The 27,145-nt window shown below is 35.7% G+C and overlaps 3 protein-coding genes across 5 annotated transcripts in view; 2 read left to right on the top strand and 1 right to left on the bottom strand.

The window, feature by feature from the left end:
- Nucleotides 1–12,288, top strand: part of adgrg11 (adhesion G protein-coupled receptor G11) — a 32,831-nt gene extending 20,543 nt beyond the window's left edge. The window contains exons 1-20 of one of the 2 annotated variants that reach the window (XM_065256363.2): nucleotides 1,754–1,997; nucleotides 2,342–2,417; nucleotides 2,562–2,630; nucleotides 3,071–3,328; nucleotides 3,414–3,515; nucleotides 3,622–3,651; nucleotides 4,964–4,996; nucleotides 5,482–5,529; nucleotides 6,037–6,108; nucleotides 6,285–6,420; nucleotides 6,988–7,147; nucleotides 7,418–7,552; nucleotides 7,959–8,066; nucleotides 8,263–8,299; nucleotides 8,880–8,980; nucleotides 9,736–9,854; nucleotides 10,263–10,528; nucleotides 10,783–10,873; nucleotides 10,962–11,254; nucleotides 11,380–12,288. In XM_065256363.2, coding sequence (XP_065112435.1) covers nucleotides 2,360–2,417; nucleotides 2,562–2,630; nucleotides 3,071–3,328; nucleotides 3,414–3,515; nucleotides 3,622–3,651; nucleotides 4,964–4,996; nucleotides 5,482–5,529; nucleotides 6,037–6,108; nucleotides 6,285–6,420; nucleotides 6,988–7,147; nucleotides 7,418–7,552; nucleotides 7,959–8,066; nucleotides 8,263–8,299; nucleotides 8,880–8,980; nucleotides 9,736–9,854; nucleotides 10,263–10,528; nucleotides 10,783–10,873; nucleotides 10,962–11,254; nucleotides 11,380–11,498 — 2,235 coding nt within the window. In that variant the 5' untranslated portion in view covers nucleotides 1,754–1,997; nucleotides 2,342–2,359 and the 3' untranslated portion in view covers nucleotides 11,499–12,288. Of the gene's footprint in view, nucleotides 1–1,753; nucleotides 1,998–2,341; nucleotides 2,418–2,561; nucleotides 2,631–3,070; nucleotides 3,329–3,413; nucleotides 3,516–3,621; nucleotides 3,652–4,963; nucleotides 4,997–5,481; nucleotides 5,530–6,036; nucleotides 6,109–6,284; nucleotides 6,421–6,987; nucleotides 7,148–7,417; nucleotides 7,553–7,958; nucleotides 8,067–8,262; nucleotides 8,300–8,879; nucleotides 8,981–9,735; nucleotides 9,855–10,262; nucleotides 10,529–10,782; nucleotides 10,874–10,961; nucleotides 11,255–11,379 lie in introns of those variants that run through there. The other variant, XM_065256362.1, reaches the window with a different exon arrangement.
- An 88-nt stretch (nucleotides 12,289–12,376) lies between these two features.
- rad51 (RAD51 recombinase) lies at nucleotides 12,377–16,462 on the top strand. Its single transcript, XM_065256367.2, has 10 exons — nucleotides 12,377–13,155; nucleotides 13,790–13,888; nucleotides 13,974–14,111; nucleotides 14,255–14,372; nucleotides 14,448–14,539; nucleotides 14,626–14,720; nucleotides 14,801–14,914; nucleotides 15,424–15,553; nucleotides 15,716–15,837; nucleotides 15,917–16,462. Exons 2-10 carry the CDS (start codon nucleotides 13,799–13,801, stop codon nucleotides 16,038–16,040), a joined length of 1,023 nt encoding a protein of 340 aa, XP_065112439.1. The 5' UTR covers nucleotides 12,377–13,155; nucleotides 13,790–13,798; the 3' UTR covers nucleotides 16,041–16,462.
- A 38-nt stretch (nucleotides 16,463–16,500) lies between these two features.
- On the bottom strand, nucleotides 16,501–26,845 carry rmdn3 (regulator of microtubule dynamics 3). 2 transcript variants are annotated; one of them, XM_065256365.1, is made up of 12 exons: nucleotides 26,440–26,845; nucleotides 26,078–26,249; nucleotides 21,410–21,550; nucleotides 21,002–21,302; nucleotides 20,742–20,844; nucleotides 19,450–19,510; nucleotides 19,269–19,347; nucleotides 19,112–19,189; nucleotides 17,399–17,497; nucleotides 17,265–17,318; nucleotides 17,048–17,128; nucleotides 16,501–16,963 (listed from the first exon to the last, which is right to left on the bottom strand). In XM_065256365.1, the coding sequence occupies exons 1-12, from the start codon at nucleotides 26,594–26,596 to the stop codon at nucleotides 16,877–16,879; spliced, it is 1,413 nt and encodes a 470-aa protein (XP_065112437.1). In that variant the 5' UTR covers nucleotides 26,597–26,845; the 3' UTR covers nucleotides 16,501–16,876. The 2 variants fall into 2 exon arrangements, with proteins under 2 accessions (XP_065112437.1, XP_073667486.1); XM_073811385.1 differs by having other exon boundaries at nucleotides 26,078–26,246.
- Nucleotides 26,846–27,145: the final 300 nt, after the last annotated feature.

Here is a 27,145-nt window from a genome sequence, read left to right as displayed (position 1 = left end):
CAGTTAACATACTGTAATTAAACGAGTGACATATACTTTAATCCTTTACAAATTTCAAGTCTTCTATTAAGTTTTCTCGACGTGGGCACCATTCTTACCTCTCTCTCTCTCTCTCTCTCTCTCTCTCTCTCTCTCTCTCTCTCTCTCTCTCTCTCTCTCTCTCTCTCCTCTCTCTCGTCAAATTATCCTGCACGAGAGCGCGTTCTTGAAGTTCAAAGGAAAAAGCGCGTGTTTTCGCGGCAATTGCGTCACCCAATTCGCGTCATTTGAATCGCCCCATGCTAGGACGCGTGTCTTTACATTGACTAAATCTGCTCGCGCAAATCCTTTATCTTGTTCCCTTGCTTCACGTTTTTTTCCCTTTATTCTGCTCCAGACGGATAGCTTTGTCTTTGTTTTAAATCAATGGTGGGCATATAATATGCGCATCGTTACCAAATCACTCTTCTGCGTCATGCACGCGGCCGTTTCTAAATTTGAAGGCTGCAACCTCCGGATCATGTCGCATATGCGCGCTGCATACGTCATCAAGCCTGATTTATTTAAGTTAAATAAGCATTTCATTTGCAAGTCATAAGCATAATATAACAATTAACCATTAACTAAGAATAATAGTCAACATTATAATTGTTAATATTCTAAAATACGTTTTTATGACGCATATGCAGCCTACAAATGTGACCTCTGAAGGCTGCAGCCTTCGGATTGAGAAACTGCCTGCATGTTGTCCGAGTACATATCAGTGATTTAAGAAATCATTAAGTATTTTTAAAAACCCGCACAAATTCGGAAGTTTGCAAATTATTTAAATTATAGCGTCTTGTTTTCATTAAACATAATAATATTTTTTCTTTGATATAATGGTTTTAAATAATTCTGAGATCAAGGGGGCCCTCTAGTGGTGCGGGGCCCTATGCAAATTGCGTACTTTGCGTATAGGAAAGACCGGCACTGAATACAGCCTGCATATAACCTTCGAAGGCTGCAGCCTTCCGATTGAGAAACAGCCTAAAATTTGCTTCATCGTAGACTTTGGGATTTGTAACTTTATTTGAATTAAGCAGAACAAAATTAGTACAGGTTTGTAAGAACATGAGGGTCAAAAAATTATGACAGAATTTTCATCTAAAGAGCCATTTTATAACTACAAACTAACATACAAATGTTTTTTCAGTTGTTAAAGGATATTTATACATACTTGCAAAAATGTATTCTTCTATGGCAGTGAATAATACCACACTCTAAAAATGCTGGGGGGGTTTTAACGCGGGGATGGGTCACTATTGGACAGAACAAATTGCTGGGTTAAAATGACCCAAATAATGGGTAAAAAAAAGTTTTATCTCAACTCATTATTTGGGTCATTTTAACCCAGCAATGTGTTCTGTCCAATAGTTACCCAGCCCTGGGTTAAAAACAACCCAGCATTTTTAGAGTGCACCTTTCTAAAGAGTGTGATTCTTTGGACACAGTGGTCCCAAAAAGTGTTTGGACAGTTAAGCCTTAAAAATGTCTGAATTTGAATGCAGATACAAAATACCAAATGTATCTTCTGCAAACTGATTATAAGCAGGTTAAAATCCAATTTCTGAGGCAAAACCAGTCAAGAACCACTGTGCATACTGAAATTACTTTGCTATAGTTTCAACTGATAGTAACACATTGAATAAAACAAAAGCAAACTTTATGAATTCATAACACTTAATTTAAGTAAATAAAAACAAAAACGGCAACATTGCAAAAACCATATTGAATTTCATGAAATTCACTGCAACAACCCTGCTAGGTCTAAAATTCACCTCAAACCTTTAGTAAAGTGTTTTTTTAAACCGTGAGTTTCTTTAAAAATGAAGTGATGTATACATCCAAACAGTGATCGAACGCTGGGTGCTGCTCCATTTTGCATCTTGTCTCGTTGTTGCTTCTCTCCTGTGTGATTCCACACCCCTTCCCATCTCCCCTGGAAAAACAAGAGCAATCACGAACACATATACGCTGTAGGTAAATTTATTTTGAAAAATAAAAAATAGGAAATCTACTAAATTGTGAACATCTTTGCCATAGTGTGAATAAGATGTAATCATGTAATGCATAAAAAAGTAATGTTAGTCTGATTACGAGTATTTTTAAATGTAGTTTAATCTAATGACAAGTTCTTGATTTCTGGAATCTGATTATATAATCCAGATTACATGTAATCCGTTATACCCAACTCTGTCAGTTAATTGTTTTTAGTTTTAAAGTTATAATTCATGAAGATTTGTCAGTGTCTCTTAACAATTATTGATGATTAACAGCAAACACAGTATTTTTCTGTTTACTCTCTTCTCTTTACTGCTAGTGAACAGATTCAGAAGGGATGATGTGGATCACTTGTAAAATCTTGCTCATTCTTCATGTCATATATATATCTTGCCGTAAGTTTATTTAAAGTATGTTGTGTCAAAGTCCTGATTTTAAATTATGATCTAACAGTTTTTAATCAAACTCTAATAGACAAATAAATAGTTTAAATCATTTTTAAATAACAGACTTGTGTTAAAATCCTTAATCTGTTGTAGATGGAAAGAACAATAAGGACAAAATCGTCATACTGGGTACAGATGGATTCGTTGGACAAAAGAAAATTGGTAAATGAAATTAGAGCTGCATAAATAATAATTTAATAAGAAACTGAATGTAGTGTGGTTTTATGAAGCTTCTTTGGAAAATCAAATGAAATTAAATTTTACATAATAAAATGTATAGGAGCAAAAATGTTTTTAGTTTGACAATTAAAGTCCCTGTGACATCACAAATTCTCATTACTGCAATGGAATAAACAGAAAAACTATCAAAATCTAATCTTAATTTTAATAATCTAATTTTATAATAAATTGTAATTTATGGAAAATATATATTTTGTTAATCTGAATCAACTAGAATTTAATTTTGATATTTTTTACAAGATTTGTGATGTTATAAAATAGATTATTTTTTTAGTGTCAGAACAACTAACACCAAAGAGCATGCAATACAAAATATTTTGCTTTTCAGATTAAGCTAAAATTATTATTGCTTTCTCTTTCAGATGAAAAAAGTTTATTGGTTGTTAGTTTATTCAACGCATCATCCAATACATCATCCAATACATCAATGAGTAATTCATTCAATACACCAGTCTGTCCATCGGTCGGTACACCAGTCTGTACATTGGGCAGTATACCAGTCTGTCCATCGGTCGGTATACCAGTCTGTATACCAGATGGTATACCAGTCTGTAAACTAGACAGTACATCAGTCACATTCGTCGGTACACCAGTCTGTAATTCAATCCTTAAATCAGATGGTAAGTGTTGGAGAATGAAGGCTTATTATTTTCATAACATATTTAGTTTAATAATAAACTAATATTTTAATTCAATTCTTTTCAGATCCTGGTGTGTCTTTATCAAAAAACTTCTCGTACCAGCTCACTGTAAACAGAAATGATGCACCTGCTATTATCTGTCTGAGTAAAGGTCCAGAATTGACAGGTTAATGAATGAGCTCATGTTTTATAGTACTGCTATATATTTTTGTTATATGTTGTGTGAATATTACTGGTAATGAAAAGCTCATTATTTCATTTATGTTTTGCAGTTTTACCCAACAGTACCCAACCGGATTATGGTATGAAAATATTTTTATGTATTCTTACATTTAAATCCAAATTCAGTTTATATCATTCACATCATATTTTTGGTTACACTTTATAAGAAGGGTCCATTAATCATAATGAACTAAGATATAAATGTATTTTTACTTAAACATAAACTAATGCTGAGTTAATACATGTACTATTCACAAACTTATGAAGAGTCATCAAGTATAACATGACATGTTTTTTAGTTTAGTTAATGTATTAATTAACAATGAATACATGTGTTGAATCATGAGTCATGTTGTGGTTAATGAGGACTCTTCATTGGTTTATGTTTAGTACTTAACTAAGCATTACTTCATATTTAAGTAAGATTAGGTTTATATTAGTTCATTATGAATAATGGACCCTTATTGTGTTACCAAATTTTCTAATTATTTTATTTTGTTTTGTTTAGATTGTTGTGATATAATGGTAAAATAAAACATAAAATGTCACCCTGGACCACAAAACCATCAGTCATAAGTCGCACAGGTATATTTGTAGCAATAGCCTTGTATGGATTAAAATAAATTTTTAAATGCCAAAAATCATTAATATAGTATGTAAAGATCATGTTTAATGAAGATATTTTGTCAATTTGCTAATATTTTAAAACTTTTATTTTTGTGAGTGGATGCATTACTAAGGACTTCATTCGAACAACTTTAAAGGGATGGTTCACCTTAAAATGAATATTCTGTCATCATTTTCTCATCCTCATGTTGTTCTAAACCTGTATGAATTTCTTTGACAAAAGCAGATATTTTGAGAAATGATGGTAAACACACAGCAGATAGTGACCATTGACTTTCATAGTGGGAAAAAAATATTTTGGAAGTATTGTGATAAATGATGAAGAAAATATTTTGATAAATGATGGTTAGCACACAGTTGATGGTACCCAATAAATTCCATTATATTTTTTATTCCTACTATGGAAGTCAATGGTTACTATCTGCTGTGTGTTTACCATCATTTATCAAAATATATTTTTTTGTGTTCATCAGAAAAAAGAAATTCATACAGGTTTAAAACAAAATGAGGATGAGTAAATGATGACAGAATTTTGGAATAGTTGTATCTTGGTCAAATATTGTCATATCCTAACAAACCATACATCAACAGAAAGCTTATTTATTCTATTAAAGAATGATCCTTATGACAAATATCCAGGGTGACAAATATCTTGTTTTATGTTTTATAATACTGTTATATCACAACAGTGGTCTCTGTTGTGTGTATGGTTATTACTATTTTCCATATTACTGGAAGACATGTTTTTCCATTTTTGTTTTGCAGTTTTTGGGAACTCTTCTTATACAAATTGTAAACGTAAGTAGGGACTTGTTTTTAAATTAAATGGTACTGCAGTCAGAGGAATGCACTTTAAACCAGTTGTGTACTTTTTTTGTGGGTTAGATTTAGATCCAGTTGTTTATTACCATGCAGGTTAATTAACATGTTTTTGGTTTTTTTTCATTTTAAGTTACTTGATTCTAATATAAAATTGTGACCCACAGGAAGGGCTTAGCATTTTAAAAACAAAAGAGTTGTTTGGCATATTCATGACTCTGCAAAGAGATTTATTGGAATTGCTCACCCCTTGATTTATCAGTTATTAGTTTAAATTTTTAGCACTTGTTTATATATTTAATAACAATTGGTCTCTATTGTACCATGAGCATCAAAGCACCACACTGAGCAAACAGATGTAACTTTATGATGAAATGACATTCATTCAATAAGAAAATCTCTTGCATATTCAGATATCTTATAGTTAATTTATAATTTTTTCATTGTTGTGTTTTTTCAAAAAGTGTGCAACTGGAACACCCTTAATACTTCATATTTACTGCAACTCAACAGTGAGTATAACTGTGTGTCCGACAAAGTAAACTTATACATAAAGATGTTTTTGAGTAAAACTCAGTTCAGATACTGACACTGATTCTTCAGTACTGAACTCAAAGCAGGCTAAAACTGAAACAAGCGATAGGGTAATGTCTAGAAAGAGATGCTGTCATTTCACTACTGGTTATATAGTCATACAGCTGTGTATGTGAAAAATAAAAACATTGAAATGATTTCAGATTGTTTGGTTGCAGCCATAAAAAAAAATGAAATAACAATATGCGATATAAGATTTATTAATCTATTATTATGTTCTTCTTATCATTTACTAATACATTTAAAATCTGTTTCTGTAACATAAAGCACAGTAATGAATGAACATGTGTAACATTAACCCATTATAGTAAATACTGTAAAATATACTGCTTTAATACATGAAATACTAATGTATGGCTTTGTTAAATATCTTGTGATTGTAGAGGTAGTAGTAAATATAATAAATACATTTTTCTGTTGTATAGGGACTAATATAACATGCCTGGATCCAGAGGAGATATGTAAAAACTCACAGTACAACACAAATAACTGTAGCAGTAAGAGTCAACATTTGAACATCTGATCATAATATACAACAATGTGACCTGCATCTTTTTTGTTTGTTTTATGTTCAATTAATTTTGTGTGTGTGTGTGTGTGTGTGTGTGTGTGTGTGTGTGTGTGTGTGTGTGTGTGCGTGCGTGCATGTGCGTGTGCGTGTGTTTTCTTGCAGGTGATGATAAAACAAACATTATCATGATCCATGAAACAGCTACTTGTTATAAGTGTGGGAATCCTTTTCAGCAGCTAACTACCATAAATACTTCAAACTCATTTAAAGATAAAGAGATAAATGCTGGAAAGGCAGCGTAAGAACATTTTCTTACATATAGTAGGTTTATTTAGTGAGATGTATCAGTGGTTATATTATTTAATGTATAGAGACATCCATGTGGACCACAGGTGGAAATCCTGGGAGGGTCGGGGGGACATGTCCCCCCATATCTGAGAGTCCCCCCATGTCCCCCCAAAATTATCATTAAACATGTGTATTATAAATAATATAAAGCGGGTTAAATTGAACACATCACTCTTTTTCTCAGTTATTTGTAAAGGTGCTATTGACATGAAATTTGCACTAGATGTTGGTAACAACCCATGCAATCCACACATGTTAAGAAATCAAACCATTGATGTCCATAAATTGGATTCAAATTTCATGTCAAAAGCACCATTAGAAATATTTACTAAAATAAATGGTGACATGTTCAATACATATTTTCCTCATTATATATTTAAATGATTATTTTATTGTTTTGGTTACTTTATAACTTTATTCTGAAATGTGTAAAAACTATTTAGTTTAGAATAGTATATTATTTATCATATTAATAATGGGTCATAATAAATATTTTACTTCCTTTTCTTCCGTAAAGTGAGACCATGAATAACATGTCCAACCTGTTGTCTCTGATGGGGAATGAGAATGCTGTATCTGTGTCTATGGGTAATGTTCAGGGTGTTTTAAAGAAAATTCAGAATGAAAAAGAAATCACAACATCGGCCCTTGTCTACACTCCAGATAAAGGTGTCAGTGTAAGTAGATCAATAACTTCAGTCTGAACACATGATAATAAATATTTTTGCTTCTATAAAATACACTTTATTTTGTTGATTGTATCTCTTAATATTAAAATGCATTCCCTGTTATATTTTTCTACAATTGACAATAATTCATCCTTTATTGTAACAAGTACAACAACTCCATTATATTCAAATAGGGTGAACTATTGTGTTTATCTCAAATCATTTTAATGCATCATGTTGCCAATGCATCATATTACAGTATAATGGTAATGTTTGCAGATTTTAGATGATCCAAACGCAATGGCAAGTTTCAACTGTTCGTTCACTATTCCAAAAGAAGCCACTGGGAAAGCATTCAATCAAACCAATGGCACATCTTTTCTGGCTGTGTTTCGATTTCCTAACATGACCAAGGTATAAACAAGCATTCTGAATTTGATTTCTGTTTGAGTATACGATACTATTTAAAAGTTTGGGAACACTTTCTCATTAATTGTAAACTCATAATAGTTACATATGTATTATTCCAGTTTTAATAATTAAGTTAATATTAAAATAAATCTGAACTATCTACTTAAAATGTTCTCTTCTCATTTTATCAATAGTTTCACCCTATGGTTATTTTTAAACAGTATCGAAAGAGGAGAAAGTCATGCATTTTAAAATATTTTTTTCTTAAATAAAGTGTTGGTTTTATAATAAATAAATATACATAAACATTTAATTATACATTTTTAATACTGTATGATGAAAAACATTTCAGTCAAACAAACCTAGGTCCTGCAATTACTAATTATCTTTGATTTTCAATTTCTTTAAGGATAAAAACGACACTGAATATTTGGATAATCAAGTTTATGCAATTGATATGGGGACAAAAATCTCCAATCTAAATGACACTATCAACTTAACCTTCACATATAAACAGGTAATCTTGGGTCTTGACGCCAATACCAGAAGAATCATTTATTTCATATCTTTTCAATCTGAAGAACCTTTTACCCAGAAAGGTTCTTCAGATATTAAAGGTTCTTTATGAAACCATTCAGCCAAAAATGGTGGTTTCGTGGCATCGTGATGCAGCTTTATTTTTAAGAGTAATTTATTTTTTCCTCCCTCTGCAGGATAAGGTTCCTCTTTGTGTATCATGGGATGGAAATGGTCTGTTATACTTCTATTTATTTTTATTAATATTGTATGGGAAAAGAAAAGTGAAACTAGGAAATAAATGAATGCACATTGCATTATCATCTAGGATTTACAAGTTGCTGTAACTTATTAAATCGAGTTAAATTTGCTTTAGTTGTGTAAACTTAATTTTTTAAGTTACAGCAATTCATCACTAGTCAATAGAGTTGAAATGAATTGTAAATCCAATTTGATTAAACTTAAAAATTTAAGTGCAAAAGATATTTTATTTATTGTGCATTTCTATGCACTAAAGCTATTTAATTGTAAATCTGTTTAATGGTAAAAAAAATAATCTCAATATATGATCTGCCTTTTGAAGGAGTCCATCCCTACATTCAAATATTTTGATATAAAAGAAAATAACAGTGTAGGGTAAATGTATTTGATGAGTAATAGTCTAAACTCTTTAACAAACGTGTTTTCATTTTAGACAGCAATTGAACAAAAGGGGAATTTTAAATTCTGCTTACTAATTCGTAATTAATGATATTGTATTTATAATTTTTGTAATTCACGGTCTGTAAACTAACCAGTACCATCATTTCATCAGGAAATAAACCAAACTGGACCACAGATGGCTGTAACACTTCTATGGTCGGAAACAAGATAAAATGTTCATGTACTCACTTGACTTTCTTCGCTGTGCTTATGGTAGGTTTTGAGATTTAGTTTTCATTCAACTTTACTCATTTGTCTTCTTGTGGTGGCACAATTTATACAAACATCCACAGCGTTTCTTATTTGTATGCATTTGATAATGTTCATTTCCAAACAACTAGTTCCATACTAGATTTACATTTTATCACATATGCTTTAATTCAAAGTCCCTTACAGTGCATTACAATGTTGCCTTATATATTTTGTATCAGTATGTGTGTTCCCTGGGTTCAAATCATGGTTCGAATACAATGAGAGAAAAAAACATTTTTACATAGACTTTTAGATTATTGCAAAAAATAAAGTTTTGTCCAACAAGATAGTCTTTACAGATAAACACAACATTTATGAATTTTGATGTCAAAATGCAGCTTTTTATATTTTTAGTAAACGCATTTACACTTCAAAATTAATAAAAATTTTATTAATCTGTGAGGATTAACTTGTTGGACAAAACATGTAAGTGTCATAAACTTTAATAACTTTTTTTTTGTGCTAATCCAAAAGTCAATTTGAAAAATAAATGTGAGAGAATCAGTGTCCCGTTAACTTCCATGTTGGCCATAAAAATAAGTCATCCATGCGGCACTCTCTTACATGCAGTGCCATATTAATTATCATATATTTCTCATTGAGAAAAATGTAATTTTTTGACATTTATAGACAAACATCACATTGTAATACACAAACCTTTGATTTGCAAATATTAAAGATATCCAGACAAATAAATGTACACTGTGTTAATACAGAGTCCTCTAGATCCTATACCTTACCAAGACCTCGTCACGCTCTCCTACATCACCTATATCGGCTGCGGCCTGTCCATGTTCTTCCTGGGCGTCGGCCTCTTCATGCACTTCCTCTTAAGGTGAGACACTTGTCACGAATGATCAGAAAAGAAACAACATCAGATGCTGTGTATATGATATCAATAACGGTGCTACACTTCAAAACACCTACATGAGATTTAGGGGTGGTTTCCCAGTCCCAAACTAAAATGCATGTTTGAGCTGCCTTAATCAATAAAACACTTTGTACCGACATCTTAACATACATCAATGCCTTTGTTTTGTCTCAAGATGCGCACCAGTATTATTTTTTGTAAGGTATGTTTAAAAACTACTTCAATGTCCTAATAAAGCCAAGGCCTAGTCCTGGATTAATCTAAAACCTGTTTGGGAAACCCCCTTAAACTTTACTGCAACTAAAATACCAGTTCTCATTGGTGCAATCCATCCAAACTGGTTTCATAGTTATTTAATGTTTTACTTTTCAGGAAAGCGAAGGCCAGTGATTCAGTCCACGTGTTAATAAATCTCTTTGTGGCACTGTTCCTGCTGAATCTGTCTTTCCTGTCCAATGAGTATGTTGCACGCACGAATAGCATAATCGGCTGTCGGATCATGGCTGGGTTTATGCACTACTGCATGTTGGCCAGCTTCACCTGGTTTGCCGTGGAAGCCTTTCATCTCTGTCTGCAAATGGCCAAACACACGATTCGCATCCAGGATTATGTCTTAAAGATATCTGTTGTTGGATGGGGTGAGTTCATTTATGCACGCTTAAGGATGTGGACAGTTAATGGTTTATAGTATAAGTGGTGTTTGCTAGGACAAACATTATTGTCATTATTGCTCATATACTTAAATTAGGGGATAGAACAAACTATCTGAACTGTATTTCATGTGATGGCGAGTCAAAGACACATTTTCCAGCTTGGTGGACAATAAAGACAAACAATACTGTATACACAATACAATACAAAACAAAACTTATTCTTCTTTTTTGTTTTCAAGTTCCTCCTGCTATTATAGTGACTATCATTTACTTCCTGGGCAAATACGGTGCGAAGACCATAGAGACCGACACAAGCAACAACGCCACAATGTAAGTCTGACACAGATACTGTGTATACTGGGAAAAACAGTTCAAGAGTGCTGTTTCACGTTGACTTTTCTCACTGTTCTCCCCGCAGGTGCTGGATTTTAGACAACACCGTCCACTACGTGGTGAACATCGGTTATTACTCCTTTGTTTTCGTCTTCACGTTCGCCACCTTCATTGTGGTTCTGAGATGGCTCTGCCTGTTTAGGAGCAAAAGATGGCAGAAGATGGAGACCAAACGCCCAAAGACAGGTTCCTCTGACATTACCACCATCATGGGTCTCTGCTGTCTGCTGGGTCTCACCTGGAGCTTCAGCTTCTTCAGTTACGGAGCTATGCGCTTGCCTTCGTACTACATATTCACCATCCTCAACTCTTTTCAAGGTGAGAGAGTTTCTCTTCAGTAAACCAATAGACAAAATGTGACCCAGTCTGTAAAAACCCAACTGAAGTCACTTTTAACATACATAAAGTCCATGTCAAAGATTATAATCCTGTTTTTCCTGTAGGATTCTTCTTATTCATATATTACATCAAATCGAGCAGCCTCTTTGGAGATCCTGATCCCTCAGAAAGCAATGTGACAACAAGTGAGGACACCAGAACAGAAAATCCATATGAAACCTAACTAGTTTGCCACATTTAGTTAGTGATGTTTAACAGAGTTAGAGTTAGCTGTATAATAATGTTGTTTAAGTAGAAAGAGTTTAGATAAGTTACTATATATAATTTACTTGTATTGTAGAACTGTGTTATATTTTTCTTTTTACTCTGTATTATGTTATTGAAACACATATGTTTTTTAAATATATATATTTATCTACAGCTAATTTCTCTTTCTAGGTTAAATATATGTTACTCTTATATGTAATGTTAGGCAAAACAGCTGTAAGCTAATGTTTTATATCTATTTTAATTTTATTGTTTATCTATTCACCTGTCTGATGTATTTTATGTTTTTGTTTACATTAAATGGTATGGGCTATAAACTTTTTATGACCTATTGTTTTTAACCATACAATTATTATTATTATTAATTATCATTATTGTTTGCCATTTTTTTTGCATTTATTTGACTGTTTACATATTTTTGATCCAGTCTGTGAAAACCCAGCCAAAATATTTTTGTGTGTGATTTACTATTTTTTTTCTACATAAAATCATCCTACATAATATAAAGACAATTCTGTAAATTAACCTTGATATATTTTATATTGACTAATATCAATGATTCATAAGCAAACATTATTACTTTATTAAACTTATAAAAGATATGAAACTTTATCTAGGATTTCACAGAAAGGGTCACAGTTTATATCATGTTTATCAATATATTTTTGTTTATTTCGGTGAATGGAACCCATGTCCTGGTGTATTTATTAACATTAATAAAATATATTTAAACATGTTTTCAATAAATCATTTAAAAGGCTTTTTTGTATAAACACAACATTTTAAATACATAATAAAACAAAGCAAAATAAAAGTTGTCCATAGCGCTTAGAAGTAAAATGGGAGAAAATAAGCTTTTCGAAGCTTCGAATCAATTGAACCAATTGATTCGCAAATTGATTCAGTTTTTCGAAGCGTTCGAAACACCATACACGCTGGCGACACCTGCTGGTCAAAATAGTGTAAAAGCAGCCAGATCTGTCCAAACATTTCACACTTTTTACAAAATAATAGCAAGATTGTTCTAAAAATATGTTTTTAAGAAAAATAAATGATTTAATTTAATTAAGACATAATTAAAAGTGTATTCTGTGATTTTAGTTTTATTTATGGCAAACAAATCTTAAGACGAACTCCCTTTTTAATTATGCACATTTTTGTCATTAAAATCTGTCTATAAACAAAAAGTAGACAAAATGGTAGTGTTATTAGTCAGAAGGATGAATGTTTTATGAACGTTTATAATAAAACTGACCCGAGTTCAACTACACTTTGTGATCAACTCCTCCTAGTGGTGAATCGTCGGATTTTCGAAATGTTTACGAACAGTTATGACGTAATGAAGCCTCGTTTGCAAAAATCACGTGACTTTGGCCAGTTTGAAACTTTTTTTGGCCAGTTTGAAACAAGCTCCGAACCAATGATTCCACACAAAAGATTCGAAAGTGTGAAGCGTCCTTCGAAATAGCCCATCACTACTTTGAAGTAGTGTTTTTTTTTTTTTTTTACTTTGAAGTAGTTACGCAAGAGACGTGATGCCGTCATGACGTCGGTTACGTGGCTTGACGGCGGCACGCGGGAAAGTTAAGCGAGAGCTGCAGGCAGCTAAGCGGGTGAGTGACAAAAACAATAAACGCTTAATTTAAGATTAAATTAACGAATCGTATTGATTGAAGGTATATTTTGGTGTAATATTATATTTGATCGTTGTGTGTAAAAGTGTTTAATGAGATCCGTCTGTGTCGTTTGTAACACATTAGCAGCAGACTGGTTTGTATCATCACAACACGAACTATGTTTACTGTCTTTAGTTGCAAAAACATTTAGTATTGTTTGGTTATTTAAAGTAATTAGCTAGTTTTGATCGCTACAACAAGTAACGTTACCATCGTATAGTATCGACTGGGAATAAAGTATGAACATGATGTGACTTTTTTTGTTACTTTGTGTGTCATGGACAGGGAAACCACATTCATGCAAAACCTTTAAATACAAGGAAACTTAAAAAAAAACAGTCATAGAAAAGCAAAGGCTATATAAAGTAGAGGAAATGTGTTATGAATTTGTATATTTACTGTATACATGTACACATATATGTTGAGGTGTGGTTTTACACGTACACATTTATTAAGCTGATACTTTTACTTAAAGAAGACTTACATATCCGAGACAAAAAAAATTTAAAATCCGAGACAATTTAACACTTTGTCCAAGTCTTGAATTTTGAAAATGTAATGTTTTATAAAGCAATAGATTATGGCTATGAGAAATGCAACCCGGGTGGAGGTGGAGACTGAGGTTGAGGAGGAGGAAAGCTTTGGACCACAGCCTGTCGCCCGTCTGGAGGTACGACACACGGTCACATAAACTCGCTCTGTTTAAAGATGATGATGATGATGATGATGATGAGATTATTTATGTCATCCCACAGCAATCTGGCATAAGTAGCAGTGATATCAAGAAGCTGGAGGATGCTGGCTTTCACACTGTTGAGGCCGTGGTGTACGCACCAAAGAAAGAACTGCTGAACATCAAGGGAATCAGTGAAGCCAAAGCTGACAAGATCCTGGTGAGATCACATTAATGCTGATGGCAAAGACAAGCATCAATATTCTTGTCCAAGTGATTCAAACAAACACTGCTGTTTGCTGTACATGTAATACTTCTCATTAACAGGGCAGATAAATTAACACGCTTTGTTTTATCAAACAGGCAGAGGCCGCTAAAATGGTTCCAATGGGATTCACAACAGCCACAGAGTTCCACCAACGTAGAGCTGAAATTATTCAGATATCTACTGGATCAAAGGAACTGGATAAGCTCCTACAGGGTACGAATAAGAGTCCGTTTATGAGTTTATAAAGTAGATGCTGATTGAGTCTCATCTGTCTCATGTGTACTGCAGGTGGAATTGAAACAGGATCAATCACAGAGATGTTCGGAGAGTTTCGTACAGGAAAGACGCAGTTGTGCCACACGTTGGCCGTCACCTGTCAGGTAACACTCCTACATTTACTTTTATGTGTTTGGGAGATGCGTTCATCCAAAGCGACTCTTGCATTGATCGTGTTTGTGTTTTTTAGTTGCCTATCGATCAGGGTGGTGGGGAGGGAAAAGCCATGTACATCGACACAGAGGGAACGTTTCGTCCGGAGAGACTCCTGGCTGTGGCTGAGAGGTCAGAGCAGCTTCATAAACACTCCTCAGTTTCTTTCTGCTGTGCGTGGTTTGAGTTTTCCTTTGTGCTTGTTGGATCAGGTATGGGTTGGTGGGCAGTGATGTGCTGGATAATGTGGCGTATGCTAGAGCCTTCAACACGGACCATCAAACACAGCTGCTGTATCAGGCATCTGCCATGATGACTGAATCCAGGTAATGCACACATGGACATTGCCAGTAGTCTTTAAAACAATCTTTGGTGATGTCACACCCCAATCATTCTGCATGGCAAGGCTGAACTCTGATGTGTTGAATAAGACATCAGAATCATTTATGAGGACTGGAATTGAGAAACACTGAGTTAAATCCACAGATTGCAGTGTTTCCCATACATTGATTTATTTGTGGTGGCCCACCACAGAATCAACACTGGCCCCCACAAATAGAATTTTCATGATTCCCATTTACATTTTTATTTCACTATTTAAAAAAGCTTAATTCGGCTTAAAATATAATTTGACATATAATACAGATCAAAAACAGATACAGATCAAAGAGTAGAAGTGAAACATATTTCAGGTGCCAACACGAGATCAAATGAAACACGACATGATGACGTCACATATATGCTAATTAGTGGGTGGCGTCATCACCACCACAGTCTCTCAAAATCCTGTGGGAAACCCTGGATTGTAGTGTTTATGTGTAAATCCTTTATACAGATATGCTTTGCTGATAGTCGACAGTGCCACAGCACTTTACAGAACAGATTACTCTGGGCGAGGAGAGCTGTCTGCCCGCCAGGGGCATCTGGGGCGATTTCTTCGCATGCTGCTCCGTCTTGCTGATGAGGTGAAAAACGTTTTAAATTTGACAGTTGTTGACATTACAGTTATTCATTGCAGAAACCATGAATCTGATGCTTAGCTAAAAGGTGTCTCTCATGAAGAGGTTAACTAGGGTGTCCTGTGTTAAAAGTTGATGGAAAATTTCTGTCAACTCTTGTTTTGGTAGTTTGGTGTGGCTGTCGTCATCACTAACCAGGTGGTAGCACAGGTGGATGGAGCGGCTATGTTTTCTGCCGATCCGAAGAAGCCGATTGGTGGAAACATTTTGGCACATGCTTCGACTACTAGGTAAAAGTTCATCATTGTCTTGTATTCGAGGTGTATTAAGCACAATAATCTTCAACCCAGGTATCTGTCTATGTTGTAGATTATATCTGCGAAAGGGTCGAGGAGAGACGAGGATCTGTAAGATTTATGACTCTCCGTGTTTGCCAGAGGCTGAAGCCATGTTCGCCATCAACCCAGATGGAGTAGGTGATGCCAAAGACTGAGAAATGATGCCTTTATTACTAAAGGTTTTGTTGATCAGAAAACCTTTATTGCTATGTGGAAGCTGGAGAAGGGACTGAAATGATATGTTTATGTAAATGTGACCTAATGGTTTTGAATAGAGAATGAAACTGAAACACTGTACAGAGGAGAGGCTTTTGTAAGATACTGCTGTAATATCAAACGCATTGTGACGGACTCTTCATTTACATCTATGTCCGATCGGAGTTGAATTATTTGAGCTAGTGTCATTTTGTGTAGTCATTTGCTCTGCTGTGGTGTCAAACCTGTTTTTTTGTGTGTTATTTACATGTTTTTGTTGTATTTGTTTGAGCTGATGTACATAAACTACACAGAATTAAAGCGTTTTTATTGTTAAACTTTACTAAAAACATTTAACTTATATCTTTAGTTAAGAGCAGTGGCATTAAAATAATGAAAAACAAGCAAAACGTTGAGGTGTGTGTGTGTGTGGTATTTTATTGTCATATTTTAGGGATTCACTTCATGTCATCACGCATCAAATCAAACACGAACAAAAGAGCAAGTAGTTTTTTGAATTACATTTAAAATATTTAAATAAGCATGTTTAAATAAAAAAATAGGAATGATTTCAAAGTTACTTTTTAACATGGGAATGAAATGCAGTGTTTTGAGTAGGAAGTAGAGATATGGATAAAATGTTCACATTATAGTAGTAAAATTTATCAGGTTGCTGCATGAAAAATATATATTTTAACAATGCACACCCATTGCAAATGGTGCTTGTAACAATGTTAAATCAAGCAAATATCAGATGAAATCTACAGGACATGAGGATAATTTATTGGGCTTCACCCTAAATATTCAAACGGCTTGTTGATAGGTCAGCGCTGTTGTCAATCAAAGCCTTTAGTTCTTCTTGTAAAGCAGCATTTTCAGTGTCCTGTTAAAAAAATAGTAAACTCATTAAGACTATAAAGACAAGAAAAGTCAAATGCTGATTGGCTGTATTCACAATGTAATTTACCTCATTTGTTTCAGTTGATGTGCTTAAAGCTAACTGGACCCAATTTCTGGCCTCTGAGATGTTTCCCAGCTCCTTATGACACTGCAAAACAAATCCATCCAATATAACACATCCTATCCTAAAGGAATTGTTTTATTTTTTGATGAACTTTTTTATATAAGTACATGTGAAAGTACAGTACAGAGGAATCAACTTATAATTTGGACGATCCCGTTACCTTGGAAATATAAAGCCTCACTGTTTTGGAGGAGCCCGGATTTAACTCTTCCGCCTAGATATCAGATCAAACACGCATTACAAAAAGCAATAAATATAATGGTGTTGATCTACAAATGATAAACTGCTTACTACCTTGAGAAAGTTCTCCAAAGCTTCATTCACCGAGGACGTGGGAGGAGTTTTATAAACTGTAGCAGCAGTTTTCTTTTCCAACCAACTTAGAGAAGTCATCTACAAACACACACAAGAAAAAGATTTTGTGCTTTGTAAACTTCAAAGGAGTTAAACACTTACATTCTGGGAGGAATGTTAAGAGAAATAATCATGGTAGGTGCATTTCCAATACCCTTTAAATTGCAAAAAAGCACCCAATGGAGAAACAGCAATTTAGCATAAAAGTTTTTACGCTCAGATGAGGTGGTTTTTTAGGCAATTTGAAAAAGGAATATCTTGGAAAAAAACCAATGGAAACAGCCTTTTTGCATTTACAGGTGCGCAAGTCACATAATCATTCTTTAAAGGTGCGGTGTGTAATTTTTAAAAAGATCTCTTGACAGAAATGCAAAATGATATACAAAACTATATTATCAGGGGTGTATAAAGATCTTTTTATAATGAACCATTATGCTTTTATAACCTTAGAATGAGACGTTTTTATCTACATACACGAGGGTCTTCTTACGTGGAAGTCGTCATTTTGTGCCACCATGTTTCTACAGAAGCCCTTAACGGACAAACTTTTTTCCTAAGTTGTTTGTCCCGGGGCGGCGACCGTAGCTTCTCTATGCGTTTCAAAAGTGAGGGGTAAGCAGTGGACTAAGCCGTTGGTTGCAATTCGCAACCTCACCACTAGATGCCGCTAAAATTTACACACTGCACCTTTAAATATGACGTGGTATGTTTTTGATTGGAGGAAAAAAGACAGAAAAGGTGTGTTCAACACCATGTGCCATCTCAAGAACCGACAAGTGCATGACATCAAAATACCAGGATGTCACAATAAATCGGGAGTTGACTGCTCTGTATCCTTTTGAGTTGTTCTTGCTGTATTTTGATGTCATCCGCATGTCGGTCTGCGCAGCCCCGTATGAAGTTTAACACAAATGTCGCCATGGTTTTTGGAATGACTTATCGTGAGACAAGAAAGCCTAGGATAGACTGCACGATTTTTGGCTGTCCCAGACGAAAGATTTCCATCGTGAAACAATCGTGGCAATTTCTGTGATCGTGACTCTTTATCGGTGGTCCATTGTCGTACAGAGAAAGGTTCAAAGACGGCTTTTTCCGGTCTTGCGTCCAAAGATAGCCTACAATCTGACAGAGTCAGAAATTAAGCATAATCAACGCACCATGTGTTTGGTGCTACGACCCGCGTAACGGTATTTGTTTCCTACTAGCGCATGCTAATGACGTTGCGCTAACGTGAGTCGCAGTTGTCAAAGCCTACGATTCTATAGGTGTCATCATCATACAGTCTACATGCTTGTCGTAAGTTTAAACGATCCATGTCGCACAATGTGATAAGGTAATGATCTTACAGGAATATTCCGGGCTTTAGTCGCATAACAGGTTAATGGAAACGCTGTCATTTCACAATCGTTTGTTTGTCGAAATTCAGAAAAGAGCGCTAAGTTTTTCACAAATCTTTAATGGTTAAACAGCTACTGATGCCGGTAAATAGACAGCAACTTTTGTTACAGCCTGAGTTAATAAATATGGCACAGATTTTTTGACCCAAGGGAGGAGCTCTAGCAGACCAATCACAGCGCTTACGTTCCTCCGGCATAGAACTGATGCAGTGTTACATTTTTGGGAAGGTGCACTGTTTCAGTGGAGTAAACTGACCTGTAAACACCAGCGGCCGAGCAGGTAGAAACAAATGGGATCATCATCACACAGAGCCAAGGCTCGGTCCAAATGATCCTGCCAGAGCATCCAGAAACAAACAGTGTTATTAACATACAGACCTATTGAAACATGACAAATGAATGAATGAACTTACCTTCAGTACACAACTGCTTTTTACTTTTCCGTGTATGCTCTCATTCTCTGATGAAGACACATGTGCCAGGACTGCAAACCTGAGAGAGAGAGAGAGAGAAAGAGAGAGAGAGAAAGAGAGAGATTATTTTATACAGTAGAAGTGAAGCATGTGTGTGATTGTGTGTGTGGCGGTTTTATACCATTTGTGACACTCTGCGCTCAGTCCGTTCCTCCTTAATGCCGCCTCTGCCTCATAATGACCTTCAAGGTGAAAAGGTCAATTGTCAGTACAGTTACAGTACAGTATAAGACATACATTATAAGGAATGTTTAAACAAAACAAAACCCATTGCACAGATTATGGCCTTTTGAGTATGACAATTTATGCATTTATATAAATAAATATAAATTATATGTGACCCTGGAGCATAAGTCACACAGGTATATTTGTAGCAATGGGCAACTATACATGGCATGGGTGAAAATTATAGATTTTTTAATGGCAAAAATCATTAGGATATTAAGTAACGATCATGTTCCATTTAGATATTTTGAAATTTTCCTAACATAACTATATAAAAAGTATTTATCATTAGTAATATATGTTGTTAAGGACTTCATTTGGACATCTTTAAAAGATAATTTTTTTAAATATTTTGATTTTTGCACCCTCAGATTCAAGATTTTTACATAGTTGCATCTCGATTAAATATTTCCCTATCCTAACAAACCATAAATCAATGGAAAAATCATAAACTAATTACTAGTCTTCTCCACTAGATGTCAACCTCTTTTTCGCCTTGCGCGATGTCACCAAGGAGCGAGAGGCAAGCCTGTCATTTATTAATTCAGTCTATATTCTAATATAATATAATATAATATTCTATATAATCTATATTCATTGAGTCGAATCAAGAATCGAGTATAAAAATCGACCCGAGAATCGGAATCGAACTGAGAATCGAAATCGAATTGATAGCTTATGAATTGAAATCAAATCGATCTGGAACATCTGAATCGATGCCCAGGGTCATATATTTTAAATTAAATTAAAGCTATCATCCATAACCATTGCCTCTCTATCACCATCTCTGTTTGAACTATAAAACTGCAGTTATTTTCTATCCAAAAGTTGTGCTTCGCCCCGCTACTCTGTGAGGATGAATCTTATGTCTGTGATCACCACATTGGTGCGGATCTGTCATTATACATTGACGTGACACTTAGACAGAAGTACATCCCAAAAGTCATATAGCCGAACATGTAACAAGTAATATATCTGCCATGTTTGATCTGACTAATGAAAACATAAATGTTTCAACATAAATCAAGTTGCTGATGTCCTTTCAGAGACACAGTTTTCAAGACTTTTTATGCATTTACTCAATGGATTTGATTTTTGCTTATTTTTAACAAAAAAAGTTATGGATTGCAGCTTTAATATAATGCACAATACCATACTGTCTTAGGAAACCTCACCAGTCAGACTCACCTTGTTCAGCGTAGTTTCTCTTATCTTCTCTTTTGTCTGTAGTGTCACACATGTCTTTGTAGGCACGAGCCAATCGCCACACAAACTCAACATTATCATCATACTGTCAACACAAGCACACACAAAAATATAGCACATAATATGATATTGAATTACATTTAAACATGTCTCTCTCTGTCTATCATTAAACATCACCCACCCTGTATTCTAGACTAGACATCAGCTTTCATTTTCTCTCATGCACCAGTGTTAATACTTACCAGCGGTCTGTTGTCTGTTAACAACTGGAAGCCCTCTGCTTTTTTCCCAGAATCCCCTGCATGCAGTAGATCAGACTGGGCGAGGAGGAGGGCAAGTTCAGTGCTGGGAACATCAAACAAAGAGTCCACTATCTTTCCCACATCTTCATCATCTTCGTCCTCCGGCTGGGAATCTTCCTGACGCAGTGTGAGCACCGTGACGCAGCTCTCCTCCTCATCTGAGTCTCCCTCATCCTCACCTTCTTTATCCGTCTCTCTGTCAGTGTAGTCGGACTCAGCGTTGGAGTATGCCGTGGTGTATCTGTGTGCATTATATCATCATTGCCTTAGCATCTCTCAAGAGCTACACAGCATCCTAATACAAAGGCGGCCAGTGTTAAAACACAGCTGTTTAATACTGTAACATACCCATATTCACTGTCGTCACACATACTGGCGGCTCCTGCGCTGGCGGTAAAATAAATGGAGCTGGAGCTCATGGAATCAGAACGCTCCCTTGGCAGGAACGGGCGTCTTCGTCTAGATTTCCGACTCTCCTCCAGAGTCTTTCTGAGAAGAGAGATTAAGACGAAGGTAACACTCAGGTGACGAAAGACTTAGAAGAGATATGAGAGAAACTCAAATGTGACCAGATATGTTTTTCCCTTAATTTATGCACAATTTGCTTTGGAAATATGAATATACCAATCTGTGTAATATTATTTGATAATTAAACATACTAAAACTGACACTCAGATGGGATGAGAGATAAGACAATAAAAAGAGACTAGAGAGGGACTTAGATGAGACAAAACATTAGACAGCTGAGACAGTCAGATGAGACATCAGAGACATGAGAGAGACAAAGATAAGACAGCTGAGACAGTCAGATAATACAAGAGATGAGACAGCTGAGACAGTCAGATTATACAAGAGATGAGACAGCTGAGACAGTCAGATGAGACGAAAGATGAGACAGAGACAGTCCGATGAGACAATAGATGAGACATTCATATGAGACGGCTCGATGAGACAGGAGAGAGACTTAAATAAGACAAGGCATGAGATCAGCTGAGACAGTCAGAAGAGATGCAGAGAGACACACAGATGAGACAAGACATGAGACATCTGAGATGAAATATGAGACTTCAGAGACAGAGTCGGATGAGACAAGAGATGGGACAGCTGAGACAGGCAGATGGGACAGCTGAGACAGGCAGATGAGACATCAGCGACAGTCAGATGAGACATCAGAGACAGTCAGATGAGACATCAGAGACAGTCAGATGAGACATCAGAGACAGTCAGATGAGACATCAGAGACAGTCAGATGAGACATCAGAGACAGTCAGATGAGACATCAGAGACAGTCAGATGAGACATCAGAGACAGTCAGATGAGACATCAGAGACAGTCAGATGAGACAAGACATAAGACCAGTAAGACAGTCAGAAAAAGACAAAAGAGGATACTTCAGAGACAGTCAGATAAGACATGAGATAGACTAAGATGAGACATCAGTAACAAGAGATGAGACATCAGTGACAGTTTAGTGAGACCTCAGAGACAGTTGGATGAGACAAAAAATAGAAGGCACGTGTGACAGTCAAATGAGAGAGGAAAGAGATACAGATTAGACAAAAAATTAGACAGCCGAGACAGTCAAATGAGACGAAAGATCAGCGATAGTCAGATGAGACATGATAGAGACAAAGATGAGAACTAAGAGGCAGTCAGATAAGACCAGAGATGGAACAGCTAAGAAAGTCAGATGAGACGAAAGATGAGACATCATAGACAGTCCGATGAGACAATAGATGAGACAGTCAGATGAGACATGAGAGAGACATGAGATGAGACAGTCCGAATAAGACAGGAGAGAGACTTAAATAAGACAAGGCATGAGATCGGCTGAGACAGTCAGAAGAGATGCAGAGAGACACAGATGAGACAAGACATGAAACATCTGAGACAGGCAGATGAGACAAGAGATGAGATAGGCAGATGAGACATGAAAGAGACTTATGTGAGACATCAACAACAGTCAGATGAGACAGCTGAGACAGTCAGATGAGACATGAGAGAAACAAAGATGAGACATAAGAGACAGTCAGAAAAGGCAAGAAATGAGACAGTCAGATGAGACGAAAGATGAGACATCAGAGACAGTCTGATAAGGCAAGAAATGAGACAGTCAGATGAGACGAAAGATGAGACATCAGAGACAGTCCGATAAGACAAGAGATGAGACAGTCAGTTGAGACATGAGAGAGACTTAGATGAGACATCAACAACAGTCAGAGGAGACAGCTGAGAAAGTCATATGAGACAGATGAGAAAGTCATATGAAACAGATGAGACCGACAGATGAGACAGGAGAGGGACTTAGATAAGACAAGAGATCAGCTGAGACAGTCAGAAGAGACGGAGAGAGACTCCGATGAGACAAAACATGAGACATCTGAGATGAAAGATGAGACTTCAGAGACAGTCAGATGAGACAAGAGATGGGACAGCTGAGACAGGCAGATGAGACATGAGAGAGACTTAGATGAGACATCAGCGACAGTCAGATGAGCCATGAGATGGCTGAGACAATCAGATGAGACAGAAGAGACACTTAGAGACATCAGAGACAGTCAGATAAGGAGAAAGAGGATACATCAGAGGCAGTCAGATAAGACATGAGAAAGACTTAGATGAGACAAAATGAGACATCAACGACAGTTAAGTGAGACCTCAGAGACAGTCTGATGAGAGAAGTAAGAGGCACAGATTAGACAAGAAATTAGACAGCTGAGACAGTCAAATGAGACGAAAGATCAGCAACAGTCAGGTAAGACAACAGCAACAGTAAGGTGAGACATCAGAGACAGTCGGATGCAGTGTTCGAATTATGTCAAAGCTTATGGGGGGTCCCCTAGCTAAGCCCCACCCCCTGGCCAAGCTCCACCCCCTTATCATAGGGTTGCTGTGATTTCACAAAGTAAGATGTGATCGTCCTTGATCAGTAATCATCTGATCCTGGTTTTAATCAAAGAAACCCCAAATTACCCTTAACTCCAACTCTTAAAAAATTTTTTAATGGCAAGGGCAGAAATTTTACACAGAATAGGGGTGAAATAGGGTGGACCTCATTTTTAAATTACATAATTTTACTATACAGTATAGTAAGTGGTTAAATGGATTACATTTCGTTTTTTGAGTCATAGATCGAATACTTTTCAGATCAGCAAAACTGGGGGTGGGAAAATAACATAAGAACAAATTAAGAAATTATGAGCATAAAAAATAGAAAAGAACAAGGTTACAAATAAAGTAAGATATATTTAGGTACATAAATAGAATCAAATGAGTAATAACACTGTCTTCTTCATCGAATAATTAATCTGTTTTTAGATACAGAAGTGATTTTCCTTTGTTTTCTGTTGTTTAATTAATATAAATGACAGAAACACAAGCAGATAAGAACTGCTACTTTCAGACCAACACAAACATCTGATTTCTTTCTGAACTGATTGCACTTACTTTGAAACATAACTGAATGTTTTTATGAGAATAGGTGCCAAGACTGTGGTATTTCCAAATAATTTTGTGTTTGCATGCTTTAGGAATCGCGCGTCTCCGTGCGTCCGCTTATGAGTGTTGCGTCCATTTGTGCGCGACGCGTCCTTGTCTTTGCGCACATAAAACAGCCCACTTTAACATATTCCGCTCAAATTGTTTAAAATCGCTTGCATGTTAACATTTGCAAGGTTTAAAAAAACACATGCAAAAGATACTTTCTATAAATATAGTTATTTATTTCTGAATGATGCGTATTTGAGCGATAAACAGGGCCAGACGAAATATGCAGACTTTTTTTGCTTTATCTCTGGAAATGTTTTGGAAAAATCTGCTGAATTCTGCAAAATGATTTTAAATGTTTTAAAAATTATATTAGATAATTTAAGCTATAAATATTACAAAATTGCATCTAAAAGAATTACTTTTTAAAGGCTTAAAATGAAAATGAATACACCAAAGTAATGAGTCCTCTGAATTAAACCGGATCAACATGAAGCAGATAATGTGCTTGTCAAGATAGAATTATAGTTTGTATATAAAATGACATGTATTGTTTTTTTTGTTATATAATATAGCAGCATAAAAAAGCTTGTATTAATATGTTCTCATTATGAATTAAGCACGTATGAAGATAATTTCATCATTTTTACAACGCAATGTAAACTTCATATTTAACATAACAAGAGAATTCATCTTGTAAACGGATTTGAAATGATGATGTGCTGCTGAGTGCCGACTGTCGCGTCACATAGATGACAATTACAAGTAAGATCTGCTTAACTTAGTGATAAGTTTTATTTCATCTGAAATATCAAATGGTTCGTGTTCTCTATCATTAAAAACAATCACAGCAAACACGCACAGGGTTTATGTACTTGTCAATGCCGCTCACAAACGCGCGAGGCTATGTATGTGTGCTTGTCGTCAATGAGGGTTGGTCACAAACCACAAACACGCTCAAGTGGAATTTATGTGCCCTGGTGTTAAGTATTAAAGAGACTATCATTTATTATCATTTAAGCGTGATTTCTTCTGCTTCCCCAATAAAATATTTTGTGTGACTGGGTGGACCAGCCGTCAGACTGAGAGGATAGATTTGCTACTGTTTGTCTGTCAATTCCTCCAGAAAACAGCATGAGGCGCACTTGCGAGTTTATTTATTTCAGACAGAAGTCATTTGAATTAGTTTATTGCGAAATTGGGACAAATAAAGACAGTTTCACTTTGTGACACGCAACATGAGAATTTTAAATTCATGTAGTATTTAAATTTTAATAAAAACCAGGGGACCCCCCTAATTTATATTTTTGTGCTTTATGGGGGGTCCCTTAAGGCTTATAGGAGGTCCGGGACCCCCCCAGACCCCCTTCAATTCGAACACTGGTCGGATGAGAAAAAAAAGAAGACACGTGTGACAGTCAAATGAGAGAGCAAAAAGACACACATAAGACATCAGAGGCAGTTGAAGGAGACAGAAGAGACTCAGATCAGAAAAGTGAACAAAACAGAACAAAACATCCTTTCACCTACTTTACGTCCTCAGCTATGGTGGTGGTGATGTCACTCAGACCCTCGCGCAGCTCGGCGATCTCATTACGCAGACTGGACACACTCTTCATCACATCATCCAGAGTCTTCCACAGCTCCATTTGCTGTTCAGGGGGCAAACCCCTCACCGCGGCAGAGAGAGCTGCTCTATCTACTGAACACATAAACATAGAAACTCATTTTTACTTTCACTTTCTGATATTCTGCTGAGTTCTATTGGTCAGAACAGCATTAAACAATACCGAAGGCCAAAACACACTACATTAATGTATTTTGTAATGGTTTTAAACAGGTGACGGTTCGTAATACAAGTTTTTATGGTAACGTTGTTGCTTTTGTCATACCCGTGTCGTCCAGCAGCCCGGTGCTCGTGTCATGCACCAACAGGCGCTTGTTTCTTCTCCTCAGTGTCTCTTTAATGATTAATAACGCGATCAGACCGGTACTGATCGTCACTCCGACACCGAGACCGATCGCTGCGTTTCTGCCGAACCAGCTCATAATTCACAGCTCGTAAAATCCACCTGAACCCTCCGTTATCAGCACGTGCGGTCTCTTATCGACTCGAACTCGATTTCACCCGTATTTCCATAGTTTACAGATATAGAGGGAGATTTCTCGGATCGTCTATTTCGGAATTATTTAACAATCACCAAAATATCTTTATAAGAGCATCACGCTAAAGCCGTTTGACAGCTCGTAACCGATGTGATTGTGCGTGTTTGTGTGTTTAACGCATAGTACATCATTACCGCCCCCTACCGAACTGGAGAAGTAACGCTGCGGTTAATCACAAACTACTCTGGAGTATTATTTCATTATAAAAGTCATCATTTTTCCTTCAAAGCATATATTTGATCCTACTTTTGGGTAAAATTTGTCCCATTTGAATACGGTAAAATGCAGTAGTATGGGTAAAATGTAATATAATTTGCTTTAGTTGGAAATTCGACTGCGTAAATGCTCATGCATGAATGGCATATATTTTTATAATTATTGTTACTATTATTATTCTTTTTATTATTGATATTAAAAATTAAGATAATTTTA

This window comes from Paramisgurnus dabryanus, chromosome 12 (genome assembly GCF_030506205.2).
Source record: "Paramisgurnus dabryanus chromosome 12, PD_genome_1.1, whole genome shotgun sequence".
Lineage (NCBI taxonomy): Eukaryota > Metazoa > Chordata > Actinopteri > Cypriniformes > Cobitidae > Paramisgurnus > Paramisgurnus dabryanus.
This window is presented reverse-complemented; position numbering and strand designations above follow the sequence as displayed.

What these genes read in the sequence shown, in the direction of transcription:
- rad51 (XM_065256367.2), top strand. Translation starts at nt 13,799, where the DNA reads ATGGCTATGAGAAATGCAACCCGGGTGGAGGTGGAGACTGAGGTTGAG. An exon ending in CCAAAGCTGACAAGATCCTG is followed by an intron (nt 14,112 to 14,254) that starts GTGAGATCACAT and finishes TTTATCAAACAG; the next exon opens with GCAGAGGCCGCTAAAATGGT. An exon ending in GCCATGATGACTGAATCCAG is followed by an intron (nt 14,915 to 15,423) that starts GTAATGCACACA and finishes TCCTTTATACAG; the next exon opens with ATATGCTTTGCTGATAGTCG.
- rmdn3 (XM_065256365.1), bottom strand. Translation starts at nt 26,596, where the DNA reads ATGAGCTGGTTCGGCAGAAACGCAGCGATCGGTCTCGGTGTCGGAGTG. An exon ending in ACCATAGCTGAGGACGTAAA is followed by an intron (nt 21,551 to 26,077) that starts GTAGGTGAAAGG and finishes CTCTCTTCTCAG; the next exon opens with AAAGACTCTGGAGGAGAGTC. An exon ending in GAGAAACTACGCTGAACAAG is followed by an intron (nt 19,511 to 20,741) that starts GTGAGTCTGACT and finishes TTCACCTTGAAG; the next exon opens with GTCATTATGAGGCAGAGGCG.